The 22,674-nt window shown below is 39.1% G+C and overlaps 1 protein-coding gene across 13 annotated transcripts in view; it reads left to right on the forward strand.

The window, feature by feature from the left end:
- Positions 1-22,674, forward strand: part of SGIP1 (SH3GL interacting endocytic adaptor 1) — a 213,359-nt gene that overhangs the window by 96,849 nt on the left and 93,836 nt on the right. For 9 of the 13 annotated variants that reach the window (XM_059135758.1, XM_059135762.1, XM_059135759.1 and 6 more), the window contains 3 exons: positions 4,047-4,103; positions 7,827-7,881; positions 8,595-8,770. In XM_059135758.1, coding sequence (XP_058991741.1) covers positions 4,047-4,103; positions 7,827-7,881; positions 8,595-8,770 — 288 coding nt within the window. Of the gene's footprint in view, positions 1-325; positions 398-4,046; positions 4,104-7,826; positions 7,882-8,594; positions 8,771-22,674 lie in introns of all 13 variants that reach the window. The other 4 variants (XM_059135763.1, XM_059135767.1, XM_059135768.1 and 1 more) reach the window with 2 other exon arrangements.

Below are 22,674 nucleotides of genomic sequence, written 5' to 3' on the forward strand. Positions count from 1 at the left end.
GTGTCTGTTCTCTACCTGTAAATTAAGTTACTGGCTGAATGAGGACTAGATCCGCGGAAAACCTAGTGCCTGGGATGCATCTTCCTTCTTTTCCCTTCTTCTCCTGGCCCAGCCACACTGGCCTGCTGAATAGAGCCTCATTATGGGCCCCAAAGTCCACTCTTTGCTTAAGGAACCCTGCCAAGATTGGTAGGCCCTACGATTTGGCCTAGAAATTGTTTCTTCGATGGTATGTTTGCTGACTCCATGTGATTATTTATATGTGTCTTGAAGAACAAACAGATCCTTTAACAACTTTTTTCTACATGAAAACAATCAATTCCAGCAGCCCAGCCCACATGAACCACCCTACAATAACAAAGCAGAGTGTGCGCGTGAAGGAGGAAAAAAAGTTTCGGTAAGGACACAGATTTTAGTTTAAACATTTCCAAGGGGTTGTAGAAACAGTGAGTAAAATCCCAATTTGAAATCTGGAAGAAAGCAGTAGCATTTATTTAATCAATAAGAAGACTTTCTTAGGTATTTCCAAATTACTCTTGAATATCCAGGACCAATTTTTAAATTAGCCATATAGACCTTATATGCTGACGTCTGAAAATGCTTTTAAAGAGTGATCAGGTATAAAAGAGACATGTGTTTCCTTTGTCTTAGGCAAAGGAGAGAGATTCACATTTCTAAAAAACTATGCTATCTATAAGGAAGCTTTGGCTATAATATGAACATCACCGTATGAAATAAGTAGTCGTTTGTGAGGATAAGCACTGTCTCAGTAACATCAGGAATTTGGCAGGACCCTGGCTTGTGGGAACCAATGCGCTTGACCAAAGGATGGTGAGTCAGGGCTGCTGATCCAGGCCCAGACCATATAGTAGCTATTGCTGCATTATCCAATATGGTAGCCACATATGCCTATTCAAAATTCAGTTCCTCGGTGGCACCTGCCACATTTCAAGTACTCTATAGCTACTTGTGATGGGTGGCTACCATATTGGATAGTGCACATACAAAATGTTTTCATCCTCACAGGCAGCTCTATTGAACTGTGCTATTCTGTAGGATTATTTACAAAGTGATTCAAGTTTTGCCTCAGTGACAAAAAGATAATATTTGGGTAGTATACCCTGTATTTTTAATACTTCATGTCCAAGGAACACTATGTGGCCATGAGCTGACCTTGGAAAAGAGGAGCATTCACAGAGGAAACTGAGAGCTTTGAAGAAGGTATAATTGAACCCAATTATTACTACACTTATTGATTTAGCTCATCATATTATCTGAGAGCAGATAATAAGCCTGGCTAAAGTAAAATACCTATTAAAGCATGACTAACATTGATACGAGCCTCAATTAGATCAGAGTCATATATTCAAATTAGAAAAGTTACTTATGCTAATGTAGGGTTTAAAAAAATATAGAAAAGAAAGAAGTAAAAGAAAACACAACTTCAACTCCAAGATAAAAATCACTGTTTATGTGTTACTGAGTATCCAATATTGCTTTTACTATGAAGCCTAGTGTTTAAATGATATTTTTGTAGTTGTATTCTTTCTTGCTTCCTCAGTGTTTTCCAACTGAAAGAGCCATTCCCTTCCTTTTTACTAGTATGAGCTCTTCCTTGCTTCAGTGGTTTAACCAGGAGAATTGCTTTTTCTCTTGGGGTTTGACCAGAAGAATTTCAGCCAGCCTCTAGCCAATCTTTAACTTGATAATTTCCACTTGTGAAACCAAATATATCTGTAAGAGTCTGCTAGTGTGAATGAGTCCAGATTATCAGTTCCTCTGATAAAGCCATGTGTGCGCGTGCATATGTGGTGAATCTGCCCCAAAATGTATTGTTTATGACTTGTTGTTCGTGTTTGGTATATGTGTTGAAAGTGTTTCTAGTTTAAAGAAATTTTCTTTTTATAGGTTTTACTTTCTCTTCATCTCAATCTTCCATACCAGTTTCCATGGAAACTGGGAAAATTTTCACTCAGCCCAGGTCTAGAAAATTCAGGAACTTTTATCCATAATGTTGAATATATGTTCTCAGGAAAGATACACACACACACATACACACACACACACATACACACACACACATGTATGCACACACACTTATTTATTTATTTAGCTGAACATACAAACTCTCTGGGTTGTAAAGGGCTTTGGTTATGGAGATGAGACTATTATGGAAGCCAACTGGAATATTGAACACAGTAATTTACCTAATCTGTTTGGTTTTTAGATAACAATCCTTTGTTTTGAAAAATTGTTTAAGAACCAAAATATATATTAATGATAATACTACAGTGATCACAAAATTCATGAGTTTCGTTCTTTGGAATCAACTTAATTCATTTTATTTCCCATTATTATAAATTAAATTTCTATATTGAATTTATTAATATACTTGTTAAGAAAGATTTGGAGAATTTTGCAAAGAAGTCATTTGGAAACAGATTGGTGAAGTAGGAATTTAAAAAGAAAATAGGAACCATGCCCATTCTCCATGGGAGAGATCTGTTATTATTAGATAGCACATTATGTAATGGACCATGTCCTTAGCTGCATAGCTTGTAGAGGTACAAGGTTGATGTGGCAGGTTTTAAAAATTCCCTTTGTTCAAAATAGGGAGAATATCACCAAAACACTAATCCAATAAAGGCAATTCTGTGAGAAGGCCTAAAATGGTATAGTCTGACAAAGTATGTATATACTCTTTGTCAGGAGCAAAATAAAAAAGAAGAGAGTCACAGAGCCTATGTGCCTGGGTGCTGGAAGAGCAGAGTTCTTGTATTTGCACACTCTGGTGTAGAGGAAGAGAGGAGCATGAACACAATATCTATGCCTTACCCACAGTTCACCATAATAAAACTGCTTGTTCTTAGAATGCCCAGTCCAACATCCAAAAAGTACTAACCAATGACAATGGTTACTGGGTTGCCTCTAATTGGCTTTTCTAGTGCCATGCATACACGAAAGGCTTACTTCTCCTACCTATTTGTCAAATTCAGTGTTAGCTGTTCCCATTGTAGTTCCAGTGGACTTTATCTGTGATTGTAAAATTAGAAGTCCTGTCCTCATACCTCATGCTTCACCATTTGACATGTGCCGTTCTAAGATCTGCTAGTACTTGGTGACATACCATTGTTCTATGTGCTAAGTACAGGAATGTTGTTGAATGGACTCTCCATTACCAACCTGATTTGTGTTTTTGTTCTTTGCTCACAAAAAGGGAGGAATCTTAGAAATTTCCACATGTAAGATGCCACGTCCTTGCTCAAGTGCTTGTGGCCATTATCATGATTATTCTAGGTGCTAAAGTAGAACTTGAATAGAATCCAGAGAGAGTAATTCTGATATCTAGTCATCTTTCAATGATGTATGCTCATGGAGGTGTAGAACACATAGACAACAGAAATCCACAATCAATCCTTGAATACTATTTTAATAACTTGATAATAAAGACCACTTGAAAAGAAGATCAATACTATTTTTAATACCAAGGAGCCAAATTAACTTGCAGTTGATTTTCTTTACATTCTATCAAGGGGGTGGTTAGGGAAAAGTTGAGTCAGTGTTACAGGAGCTAAAGGAAGATAAGTTAATGACTTGAACACTCTCTAGACATGTTGGGAACAATTGTACATGAGAACAACATAGAAGTCAAAATGTCATATATATATATATGTCATATATATATGTATATATATATATATATGATTATATCCCCGAAGGTATAGAAGATTAAATTATAATGTAGGTACTTCTAATGTTACTGAATAAAATTTAAACAGATAGCTATTACCATCTCTACACTTTGGTATCCTACAGTTTTTTGTGAAATAAGTCTGTAAGCCCTTTTATGCAGTGTCACGGCAGCTCAATTTACCATTCAGTTACACCAATGTGGTTGCTTAATAGGCTGCTCTAATTTGTCTTTCCAGTGCTGGATTTTGATAGCTCTTGCTAAATACAGATAAGAGTTAAGTGTTCTTTGTTCCTTTTTTTTTTTTTTCAATTCAAATGTTTCTCTTCTAAATTTATTTTCAAATTTATTGCAGAAGAAAAGCAATGGGGCACCAAATGGATTTTATGCAGAAATTGACTGGGAAAGATACGTGAGTATCAGATTGTTTTTTCTTTATTATTTCACAATTGGAAAATGAGTTGAGGTGATCTTTTCATAGAACACAGAAATAAGTGAACATTCTCTGTCTCATTAGGCAGTGCCTGACACACTTAGGTGGTATAGAGGTTAAGAGCACTAGAGTCTGTTACACTGGGTTCAAAATCCAGCCCTTCCATATATCAACTATGGAATGGTTGTTGGGATGGTTGTTTGCAGACCAGCAGAAATTAACTCAGTAGTTACTTTATAACATTATTGAAAGAATTCAATGAGCTAATTATTTGCAGGTTATTTTAGTACCTGCCTAGCCTGTGATGTGTGTTTTTAAAAAAAGCTTTTTAAAATATTATCTCCAGATTTTGCCATCCTGGTTCTTTTTCTAAGTGGCTTTGAGATTTAAGTCACGTCAGTTAACTTCTGGGGTTTGGTTCCATAGTGTCTTAGTCCATTCAGACTGCTATAACAAAAAATACCATAACTTAGTGGCTTATAAGCAATAAAAATTTATTTCTAACAGTTGTGTATGCTGAGAAGTTCATGGTCATGGTGCCAGCAAATTTCATATCTGGTGTGTCTGGGTTGAGGGCCCACTTTCTGGTTCACAGATGGCCCCTTTTAGCTGTAACCTCACTGGGATCTCTTTTGCAAGAGCACTAACCCCAACTATGATGGCTCTTCCCCACTGCCCTAATCACCTCCCAAAGGCCCCACTTCCTAATACCATCACTTTGGGGTTTGAATTTCAACATATCAATTTGGGGGGAACACAAACATTCAGACCTTAGCACAAAACAATTACTAGAGCCTCAAGGTACAGACTCTTTCCTAGGTCAAATGACAATCACTTCTTGCTTTCAGGGAGTGAGGGTGACTCTCAGATGAGACCTAAAAGCTCCACCTGATTTCCCCAGAAACTGATTTACATCATCAACACCTACTCCACCAACCTCAGCAGAACAGCCATAGTCATTCTTGGATTTTTAATCATATAAAATATATAAATCATATTCACATCAAAGATCATTTCTATTGTACAGCAGGTGTCCAGGTTCACAACCTTATAAAATGCCTTTGCATGTATATCCATGAATGTCTTGACCCAATCTCTCCTATCATAGAATTAATCTTGATGTTAAAGCTTTTGCACGTTTCTTAATGATCATTTTATTTTTACAATAAATAATACCATCACTTATTGGATAGTCACTATTAGTCAGTCATAATATTAAATGCTATGAAATCCTTACCATCTTAAAAGTCAAATACATTATTTGCATTTCATAGAAAAGAAAGCTGAAGCTAGGTCAGGTTAAATTATTGATGCTTCCCACCCCTCCACTCTGAAGCATGTCACTCTGTCAACCCTATCACCTGATCCTCTCAAATCTGTTCCCCAAGATTGGGACCTTTTAGACATTTTTAGCAGTCCAGCTCCCTAAAATCTATGCCAGTTCCCATGTTACCCTAAATCCAAATAATTCACAATTAATGTTATAAGAGAAACTACTAAATATTAAGAAAATGTGATTTAGTTTCCCAGAGATAATTCTTCTTTATCTAGATAGACTTTTTTTGTATTTTGCAGGATTCTTTAATACACAAAAATACTCTAAGCAAACAAGCAAAATATTCCTATCCTTCGGGATACACTAAGAAAACAAGAAGTATAACAATAAAAATACCACATTACTCATCAAATCACATATTAATACATCTAAACCCTACACTCTAATGCTATCTCTGGTCAACATGTGAATCCTTAAATGAAGCATAACTTCCCCCATATTCCTTCAGTCCTGAAAACTAATTAGGTCATGAAGGAATTGTTGTGGTAATTCTATATTAGACACCACTTTCTCTAAGTCATAAGAAAGGTTTTATTCTTAAGAGATGATGTCATCTTGCTTTTGGCAGAGAGAAGTGAGAGAAGGAAGGCTCCCAGGGAGGATATGACCTTTAAGCAGAGCCCTTAAGTATAGAAGGGGTTCACTGGCTGCACATGTGAGGGAAGAGAATTCCAGGTGGAGAGAACGGCATTTGTGAGGACCCCGGAAATGGGAAAGAGCTTGTATATTCAGAAAATAAAAGTTAACAATGGAAAGAAGACCGTGCTGCTGAGGGGCATCAGGGAAGGGACTCTCAGACCTGAGCCGTGGGCCACACAGAGGCACTGGGCATTTATTCTAAGTGCAGTGAGAAGCCAGGGACAAGTTTTTAGCAGAGAAATGACCTCAGCACACTTGCATTTTTAAAAAAGTAAACTTCAGTACTGAAGAGGGAGACAATGAATGCTTAGGAAATGGTGGCTTTCCCATAGCATTCAGGCCTTCTTTCTCTCCATGGTCATGGCACTTTCACGACATCGGTGACTCCAAAATCTCTCTCTGGCTCTCTCCTTTCTCACTTCACCTTTAGAAGAGCCACCCTTGAATGGCTTCACATTCACCCTTCTAGGGGATAGGGTATAGTCTCAAATACCTGGAGTCAAGGCACACAGGTCTGCCATTTGCCGGGTGTGTGTGTCCTTGAGAAATGCCATCTTGTTTCTCTTACTTTCCTCCTTGGTGAATGGAATAGTTCTTTCTGTATGGTATTGTTATGAAGGTTCAGTGAAATAAAGTGTGGGTCACAGCACTTCACATATAATAGGAACTCAAAAGTGGTAATACTAATCCCAATCATGCAAACTCTTTTTTTAATCTTTCCTCCCTTTAAAAATGTTAGTTTTCTGCTGTTACAATCAGTTCAGTCAAGAATACCAGCAGTGACCTGAGACTTGAAAGTAGAAATCTTGGGGTCTTCTTGACCCTTCCCCATCTTTTTCTCCCATGACAGATGTTACAAAGAACCAAGCTTATCCTTATAACAAAAGTCCTTTCTGTAAGGACTTCCCATCACTTCCCACCACCACCAATGTGGTCTGTACTCTTAGCACATCTTCCCTGAATTGACACAAGTATTTTGAATGAGATCTCCTTTCTCCAGTTTCTTCTGCCCTCAGTCTATCCTGAAGCATACTTCCAAAACACCTTTGGAAGCTGTTTTCTACGCTTCCGTAGCTCCATCAAGTTTGAATTCTTCCTCCAGCACGTTGGCTCTCCGTGGTCTATTTCCGAGGTTCTCCCACTGTGCAGCTTCCTTTCCAGGCAGTCGTCTTTGCTGTTGCCTCTCCCTTCCCCCATTCCTGCCTCGGTGTCTCAATACAGCCTCTTTCTTACCACCAACTCCCCTGCCCTCCCCATCTGTCCTGAGAGGCACAGACAGACCCCTTGGATTCCTTCAAGCTTCCTTAACTTCCTCTTCCTCCAGACTCCTTTCACAGATGATTTGTGTATTATATTTCACTTTTTAAAATGTTTTGTTTACCAAAATACCTTCCCATTTTCCAGAGGAAAAATAGTTTGCCTTTTGTCTTCCCCCATGTTGCCTAGCACCGTCCTTGGCTTACAAGAAACACATGAGAAATTCTCTTTGAATGTTTCTTTCATTGACAGTGGATCCTTTGTTTTTCTGATAGGAAGACTCTCCAAGTATCCCTCAGTAAATATCTACACATATACTGCTCAGCATTCACTTTCAAAGGTTAAAATCCTCACCTTCTAAAATAAGACACATAACTATGTCTTTAAATAGAAGTCTCTAGAAGGAAAATGAACAGTTCCTTGATTATTGTCAGAATAATAAAGGCTTAATCTGTGCTTATATTTTGTAGAACTCCCCTGAGCTGGATGAAGAAGGCTACAGCATCAGACCCGAGGAACCCGGCTATATCCTTTCTTTATTTTTTGATTATAATCTTTATTTTCTCTAAGAAAACTGTATGATAAGTTCAGATTTTGAAAAGGTGCTGAAATAACTCAAGCTTCCCAAGTCCTGTCGCCCCTAATATTAGAAATGAATAAACAGCACAGAACAGCCTGAATGCTAACAAGTAGGCATTTTGCCTTGGTCTATTCATAGAATAGAGAGAGAAGAGAAAGAGAAAAATGTGCTGAGAAACAATTGTGTAAACTGCGGGTATTGGGTTGTCTGCTGAAACCTGATCAGACCATGTCACTTGTTGTGGCTAGAAAATACTCTCACCTGTGCCCTCCCCACCAACCAGCTCTGGGCAGAGCATCTCTGAAGACTGAAATTCCTCACAAATCGTCCTGAGACGGGCTTTGCTCTCTAGGTAGACGAGGAAGCTCACATGGGCTGTCAGGGTTTGTGTTGAGTGGGGCGTCACAAGTGGCCACCCGCTGCAAAAATGTAGGACATTAAACTCTTGCTCCTGGAAATTCACCATCCTTAATCATGTTCCAAGGAGAGGTGAATAAGTGCAAACGCTTTCCGATTTACTTTTTTATTCGTCTGTGTATTTTGCTTTGATTTTTCTGCCCTCTGAGGCTGCCTTTGCTGCCTCTTTGTGCAAGCACTCTTATACTCATCATTGTTTCTCAGTAGGAAAAAGAGTTATGTATCTTTAACTGTGTTCTACCTACCAAAGGAAAGCACTTTTATTCTTCGAGCGAATCGGAAGAGGAAGAAGAGTCCCACAAGAAATTTAATATCAAGATTAAGCCATTGCAATCTAAAGACATTCTTAAGAATACTGCAACCGTGGATGAGCTGAAGGCATCCATAGGCAACATCGCACTTTCCCCATCACCAGTGGTGAGTGGTTTTATTTCGAGCTTTGATGAGTCTGCACAGACAGCTGTGTTCCACTCAGATGCATTAAGTAGATCAGAAACTCTAAGCTGGAGGCTGCGTATGGTCACCCTTTTATGAACTTTGTCAACCTTAAACAGCTCATTCTATGTTAGAAAACTATGCTGATTTTATATTGCAGTTCTTGTGCTTTTCAAAATGGTAGAAATGCATGGAACCACATTTCTTTTTGACTTACCCTCCTGCAAGCATTTGAAAAGAAGGGAAAAAGTAACAAAAAGATTATCCAGAGTTACTTCTGAGGCAATTAAAAACAATATGAAGTTTACATGTTTACTAACAGTGATTTTTAAAAACATATCTTAGTGCCCTTTTTTATGTACCACACCTAGAAACTCATGCGAGGAAAGCCAAGGAAATTGTTTTTCTTAAAAAAAAAAAAAAAAAAAAGGCTAAAACCCCAACCTTTTCATTGCTATATGCGCCCAAGAAATATTAATCTAATATCATAGATCACAGTCTAAAAACATATTAAGATGCATAATATTTATTATATTTTATTATCAAGTTGTTTTAAATACTCTCATCTTTTAGGCGTCTAAAATGTAGGTAGATCTTACTTATATTAGTTATATTATACATATACATTACTTATATTATACATATACATATATTATTCAAATTGGTATATTTCTACAATTTGTTGTCCATTCCCCCAGTTCACACCTGCTAGATTTCTGTAGCTGCTGAATTCTGAGTTCCAACATGTATACTGTATTCTCGGTGGTATTTGATAAATGCTGCAACTATTTCTAAAAGTAGCTGTGAAGTGTAGATGAAGGTTCTCAAACTAGCAGCTAATATGTTCTTGGCATCTTCTTCAGAAAGATGTGATCTTCCTACAGCATCTTCCCTGAAAGAGGTAGTTAATAAATGCTGAATGATTTCTGAGATGCTTTTAAAAATATCTCAGCTAAACTTTCTAGAAAAATTGTAATCATCTATCCTTTGAGAATGAATATTTGCCTGGCTCGGATGAATAAAATCTATAATGATCCCTTCTTTAGAACTTAGGGCTTATAATGGCCTTTATCACAACTGTTAGTGATGATTACAATGATGGCTATTAGTAATCAACCACCGGAAATTATATTTCAGGTAGTTTTTAATCACGTACTCACTTGGTATTTCAAGGTGTCTCCCTGAAAAAAGAGGCATGAAATATATTGGTTTTCTTTCTGTTCTGCAATGGAAAATATAGATTATAAACTCATAGGCTGGTCTGTAATAACAGTGATTTCTAGTAAGAGAAGAATTTTAAATGCATACACTTTCACTTCTCAGTTGACATATTTCAAATCATTTTTCACTTACTGTATTTTTAAAGTTAATTGTAAAAATTTATCTAAACACCTGAAACCAGTTTATATTCACTTTTCTGTAGGGTCTAATACAGTTAGTGGGCATTTGGATGCTCGCTGGGGTAAGTGTCAGAAGATAAGATCATGGAATTAAATGGACAAATTTACGTGAAAGAAAACTTACTAGAACAGTAGAAGACAGTCTGTATGTATTTGCTGAAAGCTAGTTGCATCCAGGGAAGAAAGAATTCTATCAAAAAGAATAGATTCTATCAAATAGCATTCTATCAAAAAGAATACGTATGCCCAAGTCATCTGGCAGATATTTCTCCAACCAGATATGTTGCTGGCAGTGCAGCAAGAAGGTTTAGTCTGAGCTCTTCTCAACACCTGTTTTCAAGGTAATGTCTTGACATAATGTGGTTAAGACTCTGATAAAAAGATTTTCAGGAAAGCAGTATGAAGAGTAGCTGGGGACACCCTGGGAAAGTAATTACAGAGTTAGGCTGCTTCTGCATACCAGCAATGCCACAAACCAAGGGACTCTTAGATCCACCCACCACCACCCCTGCATCCCCGCCCCCGCCCCCACTTATTTGCGATTTTTGGTATTTAGCATAGGGGAGTGAGCTGTTTTTGTACCTTTAGGAAAAGTTACATGTGTTTCTGATTGTACGTAAGTAAAAAGAGAGATTGTAACTGAGAACATGTTCTTGGTTTTAGAATCCTTACCCTTTCCTAGATAACCCACGAGTACCTATAGTTCACCAATGATATAGGCAGTATGTTACCTCTGGAACCAGATAAGTAGAAAAAACCTTCTGAAATCCAGTTAGTGCCATGATAAAAATGGCAAATCCCTTATGCAACTTTAGTTGTTTCCAGCCAGCCAATCAGACATTTACATGTCTACACTGAATTCAGGTGCAAAAAGAGAAACAGAGCCTATGCTAGTTAATAATGTATCAATTTCTATCAATTTCACATAGGCTATGGTTTTTATGCTACAAAAGCATCAATCATTACATTAATAGAAATAGAGGAAATTCCAAATGGTAAGTCATTCATAACAATGGTTTATGTTGGATTTTTAATTTCTATTTCTTTTAAGGAATTTTAAGATTAAGTTGTGTTTCATTTGTTTTGTTCATCCATCTGTGAATATGAATCAATGAATTGTAACCCATTTGATATCTCTTATCATATATTGGTTCTTATTTTATTTGAATAGTTCCATGTACACACTACATGGCCAAATTACTCCATAAAAGAATGGTTGGATGGGTGGATGAATGCATCATATATAGCTATGTGTATACATAATACAAACCTATCTGAAAATTACAGCATCAGCAGCATAGAAAATCAAGGTTTTAATTGTTGGCAGAAATCCCATTGTATAGACAAATAAGTGTAATTTCAATCCAGATCTTGCCTTGACTTTTGGTTTTTATATAGGAATAAAGTATAATGTGGGGCGGGACAGGGCAGAGGGGATTTTTTTTTTTTTTTTTCTAAAAAAGAAGAGGGGATAATGCAAGGATTAACTCACAGGAAAGGATGTTAATTTCTATTCCTTCCATCTTATGGTATCCTGGTAAGATATTGTGCTGACTGACCAAAACATGAACAGCACTCACACTTGAGTTGTTGAGTTGGTAACTATACAAATTAGAATATTGGTAAAGCTGCTTTAACAGGGACCAAAAAAGAAATAGCTTATACAAAATCAGTAGTTTACTTTTCTCCCCCTGTAAAAGTCAAAGCTAATAGGTACATCAGATGCATGATAGAGTCCTACTCCAGGCACTATTAGAGAACCCAGAAACTTTCTGTATGAATGCCCCACCTTTCTGAGCCTGTGCCTGCCTTACCACCATCCATCACCTCCGTGGTCCAGCTTTGGGATGGAGGAAAGAGAAAATAAAAGGCAAGTAGTTTCCTTTAAAGGTTTTACTGGGAGTTTGCAAACATCACGACCAAAGCCATAATTTAATTACGTGGCCACGTTAGCTGAAAGGGAGTCTGGGAAATGTAGTCTTTGCCTGGACAGACATGTAACCAGCTAAAATTCAGAGTTCTGTTATAAAAAGACAAAGGAGTGAATGAATCGTGATGGGCACTGACAGTTTCTCCACTGTGTCTTAAGTAATCTCATTTACTGGGATTTCATTAGGAAATGGATTTTTTTCCCCATTTACCTGCAAATTATTCATAGAAACTTTTGAACCCAGGATGTTTCCTTTTAAAAATTTCTAATCACTAAATTCTAAACATGAGTGATGCTGTGCTGCCTGCTAGCCAGCAGCAAATGAACAGAAACAAATTTCATTAAAATACCAGCTTGTTTGGTTGATACTGACCCTTCCAATAGCGACAACGCTTCCTGTATCTTCCAATAGCGACAACGCTTCCTGTATCTTGCAAAGAACACTGCTTTTTGAAGCAGGCTGTTTCACTGTTGAAGGAAATTATTAAACCCAAATGCTATCTCCATGTAACTTTTGTCCTTGAGAGTAGCTGTGCTATTTTGAAGATTAACAAGGGACAAAAACACTCCTTTTCTACCTTCAAGTTTACTGTACAGGATATTTATTAAGGAGTGACCTTGGGCTCCACTCCTGTGGAGTAGGATGGGCAAGAAGGAGAAGTTAAGCAGTGTTGCATGTCCAGCAACAAACTGAGCTGACCAGACAGGGAACTCTAGAACTAGAATGACCCTTCAAAGCTGTCCAGAGTTTGACCAAGAGGAATAACCTTTATACTGTCCCATCAGTCTGTACTCTGATACGGGCAAGCTCAGAAGGCGAATGACCTTGGGTGAGGTGGCCCTCGGCCACTGAGGCAGAGCCTAAAGGGTTGTGCCCATAGCACTCCCGGCAGCTGATTTACCAGAAGATCTTTTGAAGAGAAGTATCTATGGTACCTTTGGTGACCACCCTAAATTTTCTATACCAGACCTAGGGCCTTTTATATATCATTGCCATTCAATAAAAGCTTGTGTGTGTGAGTGAATAAACAAATGTGTGAGCTGGACCAGGCCAAGGACAGAACACTATGACATGTCACCAGCCTCTGATTGTTTATCCATTGAAAACACACTGTTTCTCCCTTGTCCCCTTACAATGGTTTGCCTGCCTGTACTCTCATCCTGGTCATGTATTTCCATTTTGTTCAAGCCAGTGATGGAAGCTCGTTAAACACGACGCTGAATTTGAGAGACATCTACAGCTTTACCTAAATCTGCCAGACCAGAAAACCTATCCGAGATAATGATGGGTTTAATTTGCCGTAACTATTTCTTTGTGCTAGCACCTAGGGTTATCACCTTTTCCAAGTGCTTTGTGTCTGTCGAGCTACAGAATTTTTTCTAGAATTTTGGGTTAATAGGAAGCAGCTGTGGAATCTACAGCATTCTACCTGTGTAACCTTAGAAAAGCCCCATCATTATTATGAGCCTCTATTTCCTCTTCTGTAGAGTGAGGCTAATAATAGTCCTTACAGACTGTTTGTGCAGATTATTGCTGGTCTCTAGCAAGTCAAATCTTTTTGGCTTTTTGTACTCCATGCTTAGTGCAGAACATGGGTTATTTAATAAATGACCAAATGCTCAACGCAAAGCATGCAGAAGATCTGAGTCATGGTACTTGATGCACAATTAGTACTTTGCAGTTCTTGGCTCTTCAATACTATTTGTGTTGGGGTTCTCCAGAGAAACAGAACCAACAGGGTGCACGTGTGTACGTGCATGTGTGTGCTCATGCGTAAAGAAATTTGATATGAGAAATTGGTTCACGTCATTATGGAGACTAAGAAGTCTCACTAGATGTCCTTTGCCAAGTGGAGACCCGGGAAAGCTGATGGTGTAATTCATTCAAAGTCCAAGGGCCTGAGAACAGGGGAGCTGACAGTGTAAGTCCTGATCCCAGAGCAGAAGGAAGTGAGATGTTCCAGCTCAAACAGTAAGACAGAAAAGGGGGGTGAATTCCTCCTTCCTCTGCCTTTTGTTCTATTCAGGCCCTCAATACATTTGCATAATGCCCACCCACATAGGGGAGGGGGCTTACTTTCCTGAATTCACCAATTCAAATGCTAATCTAACCCTTACAGACATACCGAGAAATAATATTTATTCTGGGTACCCCATGGCCAGGCAAGTCGAAATATGAAATTAATTACCACACTAGTCTATATATATATACGAATTTTTAAAAATCTTTTTCTCCCTTGATTGAGAGTCATGGCTTTGCTTTCCCAGTTTCAGTCTTCTGCCCTAAAAACATTCTATGTTTTCATGTTTTGGATTATAATATATCTGCATCTCAAGGCTTGAATTCAGTAAAGGGTTCCAGGGATTTCTTGCGTATCTTAGACTTTAATTCAGAACCAAACCTGATCCACCTTTTAAAGGAACTAACTTTAAGACAGGTTTTGTTTTTTTTTCCATACTGGACATTTGTGATTGATATTTCATTAAACACGAATAGAAGCTTTGTACCTTTATGCCCTGAAGGAGCTGGTGTATCCTGGGAAAGACAATGGACTCTGACAACCTGAACTAACCCCTGGTTCATAGTACTGCTGAGGCAGGTTCTACAACCTATTTGCATCTCAGTTTCTTCATGTCTAAAATAGGAATAACATATATTTACCTTACAAGATGATTTGGGGGGATGTCCATCCCTTTCCGTGAATACAACACACAACTCGCTCTTCCTAATGGAGGGGGTAGAAACAGGGACAGGAGGTAAGTGGGTCTGCTGTTTGTCTCCCTTTGTACCGCTCTCCCTACATGCAGGGTAGGCGCACACCTTCATTATATCTTTCAAAAATGGCTTTGTGCCTAAAAAGTAAAATTGTCCTCTGAAGGTGGTTAAAGAAAATAACGGGTGGAAGATAGAACTCTAAGAAAATATGCCTTTACAAAAAGCAAGAAAATGAGAACTCAACATACAACTGAATACAGTTCCATTTTAGATCATTTGAGGGAGCTAGAGATGGACTCTTCAATAATGTTACTGTGATTCAAACAACTGGTCTCTACCTCTTAAACGCATGGCCTTGGGCAAGTTATAAAACCTATGCCTTGGTTTCTTCATCTGTAAGTGAAGATAATTCCTGTACCAGCTCCTTAAGGCTATTGTGAAGGTTAAATGAGTTAATACATGTAAGAAGTATCATTATACTTACTACATTTAGAGATCATTCCCTCGTTCTCAGAATGATCTGCAAAGCCTAGGGCACAGTTTAAATAATATCATTGATAGTGATAAATCAGGAAGCCCAAATAGCCAAAAATCATTTAGAGCCAAGTCCATTAATAGCCCTGTGCATAACACTGGGCAAGTGAATAAAATAACTGTTTCTTGTGTGACTCCTGTGAACTTATCTTGGAGGAAATTCCTGAAGCATTCCTAAACTGTTCTGAATACCATCAAACTCCTCGAGCAGGTATGGTGCTTCTTGAGAAGACTATTGAAGGCCAGCATTCACACTGGCATCCTGTACTGTGCATTCCCCACTAAACTATTACAGAGAGAACTGACATCGTTTCCCACTTCCCCTTCAAATCAGTTCACCAAATATTTGGTAAGAACCTTCCATGTGTCAGGAACTGAAGGCTAATAGTCACAAATAATGAGCAAGCTTTATCCAACCTTCTAGGTAAGCGTCTGCTTACCAATCAGAAAACAATGTCTAAGCAACATCATTGGCAGCACACAGAAGCTGAACTTCCCCTGGTTGGGCCAAACCCCCTCCTGTGTTCACTTCAGTTTCCAGATTGAAGTTATGGTCTTCTGCAGCTAGCTTCCCCTCTGGCCTCCACGGCAGAGCCTCCTGGTTTCCTCACCACTTACTCCCCAGGGCTCAGATGTGGACACCTCTATTCCTCCCGGCACCCACAGGTAACACTCTCTCCCACATAGCTCCAGCCATGCTTTTCGCTCACTAGGTCCTTTAGAAACTTGTGGTTCCCGCAGCTTTCAGGGACGTGAGAAGACAAATGTTACAGTTTCATTCTTGCTGCTTCGGCCATCTTTTCCTTTTCTCCTGTGCTGCCCTTGCTGCCTTTACGTTTGTGTTTTGGTAAGCCACAAATCACTGTGGGCTGACCTGGAGAAGCTGTCTTGAACCAGAAGTGTTCAGTTCTGTACTGACTGAGAATTTTGGCTATGGAGGAAGTCAGAATGAAGTTTGCATCCTGGCTCCGTACTCATTACTCACGTGACCCTGGGCAAGTTACTTAAACCTTTAAGCCTCAGTCAAGACTTAATCAAGTGTAAAATGAGGTTAACACTGCTACTACTCACCTCATAGGGTCTGTGTAAGGATTAAGGAAGTAAGACAGTAAAGTGCATAGTATTTTGTAAGTAGCTTTATGCATATAAAGCCCAACGGAGGTGTTTCGTAAATGCTAACTATTATGAATCAGAACAACAGGGTATTCATGGTGAATACTCGTCAACATCCTTTAAGTTCATGGACCCTCTGAGAACTCATGATGGTGATGGTGCTAGTGGTGGTGGCAGCTGTGAATATCTGAGTGTAACTGTGTCAGATGCTTTATACGTATTAACTCGTTCATCCTCATAACAACCCTACAAGATAGGTACTATTATTACCCTCCTTTTACAGGTGAGAAATTTAAGGCATGGAAGGATTAATTAAACTCACCCTAGATGTCACAACTAATAAGCAAAGTTCTGGAATTTAAACCCAGAAGTTCTGATTTCTAATTCAGAACTCCTATACACTATCCTACTTTTGATAAAAGTCATTGGCTCTCTTTCCAGGAAAAAATAAAAAGTTCATTATCTCCTCTAAAATATCTTACACACAGCTTCTGAGGACTCACAATCCCTTTGAAGGCTATCCCTTTGATGGTCCCTCAAGGGCTCTTGATCCCATCTCAGAAGCCCACCTCCCAGGCTTTCTCCCCGCCCCCCCTCCAATCCATAGACCTAACCTTCTGTGGTACCTCCTATGCCATTCTGTGTGACAAGAGAGCAAGGATTAAGAAGTAAGACAGTAAAGTGCTTAGTATTTTGTAAGTAGCTTTATGCATATAAAGCCCAACGGAGATGTTTCGTAAATGGGCTGGGCTGACAGGTCAGTCAGCCTTGATTACTGTCATGTCATGTGTGATTTCTACTTTATTAAATGTCATTTTATACTAAGACCTCATACACCTTCGTTTTAATTGTGAAGAAATGAGATCTCATTTTCTATGACTCATATTTCAGTTCCCCTAATCAAGCAAGAAAGCTATTTTTTATGTTAAAGTTTCATTATAATTATAGTTAACATTTTATATGTGCTGTCATGATCAGGAAGATGGAATGAGCAGCCACACTACTAAACAGGCAGAGAGGTGGGGGGGGTCACCCCATTTTACAGAAACAATCAACTCAGAAAGATCGAGAGGCTGCTAAAGGTTTGATGACCAGGACTTGAACTCCAGCATCTGCCTCCTTTCTGCCAAGTTAAAAACCTACTGTGTTCTTAACAGTATAATGATTCTGTTGTCTTTAAATCCCTCTCAGTATGAATACTTTGCTGTGTCTTCTGACTCAAGAGCCTCTGTGAGAAGCTCTGTTTTATGGGCAAGTTGGGGATATGGTAAGGGGACCAAGAAAGAGAACATTTTCTTGAAGAATATTGGTTAAGTAGGAAGAGCACAGGCTTTTGAGTCTGTATCTTATGATCTGCGTTCGTGAGAAAGTTCCTTAACATGGAGCCTCAGTACCAAGTCTGTAAAATGGGAACAGGAAAATATCCATCCTGTCAGGACTGATAAAAAGAACATGAGATTGTGCTGCAAAATGCCCAGTTAGTTGTCTGTCTCCCTGGCCTCCCTTTTCATCTCTGCTTCTCTTTAAATTAAGAGACTTGTGGGAGGGAGAAATAAAATAAAAATAGCAAGGGAAGACTTGAGCAAAGTCAAGGAGAAGAGGGCTGATAGAGAGGATGTGAAAGGCGGGTCTGGGTTGCTCAGTTGGTTAAGTGCCCAACTCTTGATCTTGGCTCAGGTCTTGATCTCATGGTCATAAGTTTGAGCTCACACTTGGCTTCACAGTGGTCTGGAGCCTACAAGGAAGGAAGGAAGGGAGGAAGGAAGGAAGGAAGGAAGGAAGGAAGGAAGAAAGGAAGGAAGGAAAAAAGGAAAAGACAAGTGAGAAAGAAAGAAAAGAAGAAAGAGAAAAAGAAAAAAAAGAGAGAAAGAAGAAAGAACTGATATGGGACTAGGTGGCATGGCTGCTGGTGCCTCCTCTCTCTCCCCTATGGCATGACCTTCTGAAGGAGCTATTAGTTTAAGCTTGTTCCTGGTGATTTGCAATCCATAACGGGGTTATTTAATCAAAAAATATGGGGAGAGGGAGATAGCTTTGAACTGGAGACAGTCTGGTACTGTTTGCCTATTCCAGGTGGCCCACCCACCCTGCCACCCCCAAATTAGCCTGCCAGTGAGTAAAATCCATGAATTCGCTGCTGCTTGGTAACACCACCCCCTTTCCTGTCCTCACTTTGGCAGAAGGTTCAGCACCCCATTGAGTTCAGTAAAAACAAAGAGTCATCTGTGGGGGAGGAAAGCTTGAGTCTCCTACACACTGGCATGCGCTCCTGGTAGGATTGCTGCACGGTGCAAAGGGAGGCTAATGATTGTATGCATTCTGATGCTAAGTGCTCAGCACAGACATCAAGCACAGCTAGTTGGGAGACCAGAGGCTCAGCTTGGGTTCCACTCTTCAAGGAGAGCTTCAGAGGGCAAACATGATCTTGGTTGGGTCTAGACCAGGGATATCAAACACAGGGGCACATGAGCTGCCACTCCCCATTTCCAAATACTCAGCCAACACAGTGACCAGATTCCATATCCCTGATGTAGTCTGAGATGCCCCCTCCAGACGGAACTACAGGCAGTCTGACCAAAATCTTCCAGCTGGCACACAAGATGTAACACTTTTTCTGTTGTTCTAGGCCTTACAGAGAAGTATAGATGGAGAACTGGGTAGGACCTTCCTTTTTCAATATATGTTGTTCTCTTTCCTGCATTCTGATAGGCCATGACTATCTACAGAAGAATTAGTTTCATATCTGAGATGTGTTTGTTCTTTCCTTCGTTACCAATTATATTTTTCCTAGTGAATTCTCTGTTGCTTCCATTTCCTGACCTTTAAAATAAAAATACCATTTTTTCCATACCTTTCCTGCCCATCCTGTGCTGGTCAGAAGAAATCTCTGTGCTGTATATTTTGATCTTCTTGAAAATGAGCAAAATATGAATTCAATCTGGATTGCCTTTGTCATTATTTCTTCAGTTACTGCTAGTTGGGCCCTCTGAGCACACGGTCTTTTGCTCCCCTCTGTGAGGTGTAAGAATCAAAATTTCCTTGCATAACTCCAGATTCTTCCATCTTGTTCTACTATCTCAGACAACGTGACCCAATGGGGGATGGGAGGGACAGAAACCTGACTACCAGGATTAGAGACCTAAAAGCCTCATTTTCTGTTACCAGCTTAAAATCTGAGACGGTATACCCACAATTTTAACACATAAAAATGTGAAGATGTCCTTGACAGGAGGCAGGAAATTCTTGAATAACATGCTTCTTTTTTAATTACATGCTTTTAATTATAATGCTGATCATAATCAAAAAGGCCAATTTTTATATCGTTCTTTTGTCGTGGCTGTGTTAGTCCTATTGGTGTAGAATTTAGAATTTAAAACTATTTTTATTAGCCAATGGCCATAATCAGGGTAGAATGGGCTCTGTAATGAAGCAATCAATTTGGAAAATAAGTTTAGCAGAAGCATAATTTGTGAACAATTCAGTAATTGTTGGATTTAGGATAAGTGATCCTGCCTCCAGATGCTACAGGTTCAAACCCCCCTTGAGGGAAGGGGGCCTTCCCTCAAGAACTTACAACATTGAATGGCCTGGAGCAGGAGCTTAGAAAATACTTACAGATTGGTTGGATGGGTAGATGCTCTTCACTGTGAGAAATTATATGGTACTTGGTGTTTCGCTGTCACAAAAATGCAACTTACATCCCTCACAGTATTTTAGAAAAAGGGCAGATTTATGGCTCTCCGTTTCTTTGATCCTTCCCCTTTCGATTCACCTGCTTTTCTCCATTATTAGATGGATGAATAATATGAAAAATAACTTTCTTCCAGCTTGCAAGTTCTTTTTTTAAGTTTATTAATGTGCCCTTCTTTTCTGGGAGTGCTAGCACTTTGTCATAATTCTCTTCCTGATCCCACATATCTAGTGAGATGTCTGTTCTCCTAAGGCCTCGTGTTTCAGTCACTTAGTGGTACACACTGTATTATCTTTTTAATAATATATTTATTTTCGTCCTAGGAAGTTTCTATAAGTGTATGAATAATAGTACAAAAATAAATATAACAGTATAAGAAAAAAGTATCTATCCCTTTGTCCTTTGAAGGATAATTTTTTTTTTTAGGGCCAGAAATAATCTACAGCAATGGATGTACTTTTTAATTGTTTTAGGGAAAAAAAAATAAAAACCCTTAGAGTGTGAATCACTCACACTCATTATGTCAGAAAATGTCTCTTTGGAGACTGGGGGAAATTTCAGAATGAACAGAATGAAGTGAGATTTCTTTCTGTCTAAAACATAGCTACTAACTGTCCATGGGCCTGAGGAGACATCATTTGACTTGGCTACGAGCGCAGCGGGAGTACAGGGTTGGTGAGCCTGTATGAACCACTTGTCCTTAAGTGACCAACAGACAGGAAGGAAAGTTGGAATGGTGGCCTCACTCGGTTTTGCTCAGCACAAACTCCCTTTCCACTTCCTAACCTATTTGAAACCCATCTCTGTCTTCTGTTTTAACTTGATATTTGGGAAATCAAAGTCAGCTTCCAAAGAGTAATGAAAAATGGTGGTTCATGTCACAAGCAGGCATTCTCTGAGGTTGCTTCCTCTATGTCATCTATGCCTCTTCTCAGCAACCAACCCTGACTAACCTCCACTCTGGGGAACTCCTAAGAAAGGAGAGCAGTAAGCGGCATTGGAAGAGAGTAAAGCCAGGGTCCTTGCAGTGGCCTTCAAGACCATCATGGTGTGGACACCCCCAACCTTCAGGCTAACACCCACCACTCTCCCTTCTTATTCCACTCTTCCCTGGCTCCTTGGCTGTGCCCGTTTCCCCCAGAAAGCTGTAGTGTGAGATCCTCCTCTCCACCTCAGCTGCGTGTTCAAGTCATGAGCTCAGTAGCTTACCCTGACCACCTTATTAAAAATCATGGAACTCTCTACTTTGGCATTCTCAAACCTCTATTTACTCTGCCTTTAAAAATTGTATTTATCATCTTCTAAAATACCAAATATTTTGCTTCATTTGTTATGCTTATTATTTATTGTCTATCTCCTTCCTCTGATCCCCAGAATAAGCTCATCAGAGTTTTTTTTTGTTTATTGTTCCTGTTGTTTTGTTCACCCATGTCTAGAATAGTGTCTGGTTTTTATTAGGCACCCAGTAAATATCTGTTAATGGTTTAATAAATGAATAAATTATCCTTGTGCTTCTGTTGCCAGACACAAATGATAAGAAGTGGTTATATTTATAATAAAATCTCATTCATTAAATATAAAGATCCAAAATATAGCCATCTTATATGTAAGGTTAAACAGTTGCAGACTTCTAAGAAGTTTATAGGTGAGACTTGGTTTTTTGTGTTTTGTTTTCATTCTTATGAAGCTTGAAGCCAAAAATTTTCATGGCAGCCAGTTCCTTGTTAAGAGTGCAGGGATGAATTTAGAGCACAAAACCTCTGGACAAGGATCACTAAATTCTGGTGTATACTTTTCTTCATTCACCTCTGTTAGCTTTGGCTCTGGGTCTTAAATTCTACTGTAAATGCTGCTGGTTTTGAGCCCCTTATGCAGAAATGTAGGCTTCAAGACCTAACTTGAATGACTGCTGGCAAAAGAAAGTGATTTAGGATAAGGACGAGCTACGTTTCAACAAGGCTTGCAAGTTAAAGAATGATACTTTCTTAGGCTTTAGCACAGGAAAATCCCTGCACTAGAGATGATTCACTGGATTATATTTTAGGTATATGTTTTGTCTAGTCCAAAAATTCATTCATTCTGTTTCTATGTACATGTGTACCTAAAGGTATATATCTCTTTTCCAATTTTCTTAGTATCTTTACCACAGTTAAAAATGAACTCTGATGCTATGAGTTCATTTAAAATCAAGAAATATCTTTGTTTTCCCCAAAGGAGAATTGTCTTATAGGTTTTTTTTTTTTCTTTATTTATTTGTTTAACATTCTGAAGAAATCCTTAAGCCAAGATGCCATAGCCTAGGTGTCGGCAGCTGCTAACAAGGAAAGCAAAACAATATATTGGTTTATCACCATGAAGCCTGGGGTACCTGGGTGGCTTAGTTGGTTGGGCATCTGCCTTTGGCTCAGGTTGTGATCCCAGGGTCCTGAGATTGGGCTCCACTTCGGACTCCCTGCTCCACGGGGAGCCTGTTTCTCCCTCTCCCTTGGTCTCTTCCCTCTG

Source organism: Mustela lutreola, chromosome 10, assembly GCF_030435805.1.
Source record: "Mustela lutreola isolate mMusLut2 chromosome 10, mMusLut2.pri, whole genome shotgun sequence".
NCBI lineage: Eukaryota > Metazoa > Chordata > Mammalia > Carnivora > Mustelidae > Mustela > Mustela lutreola.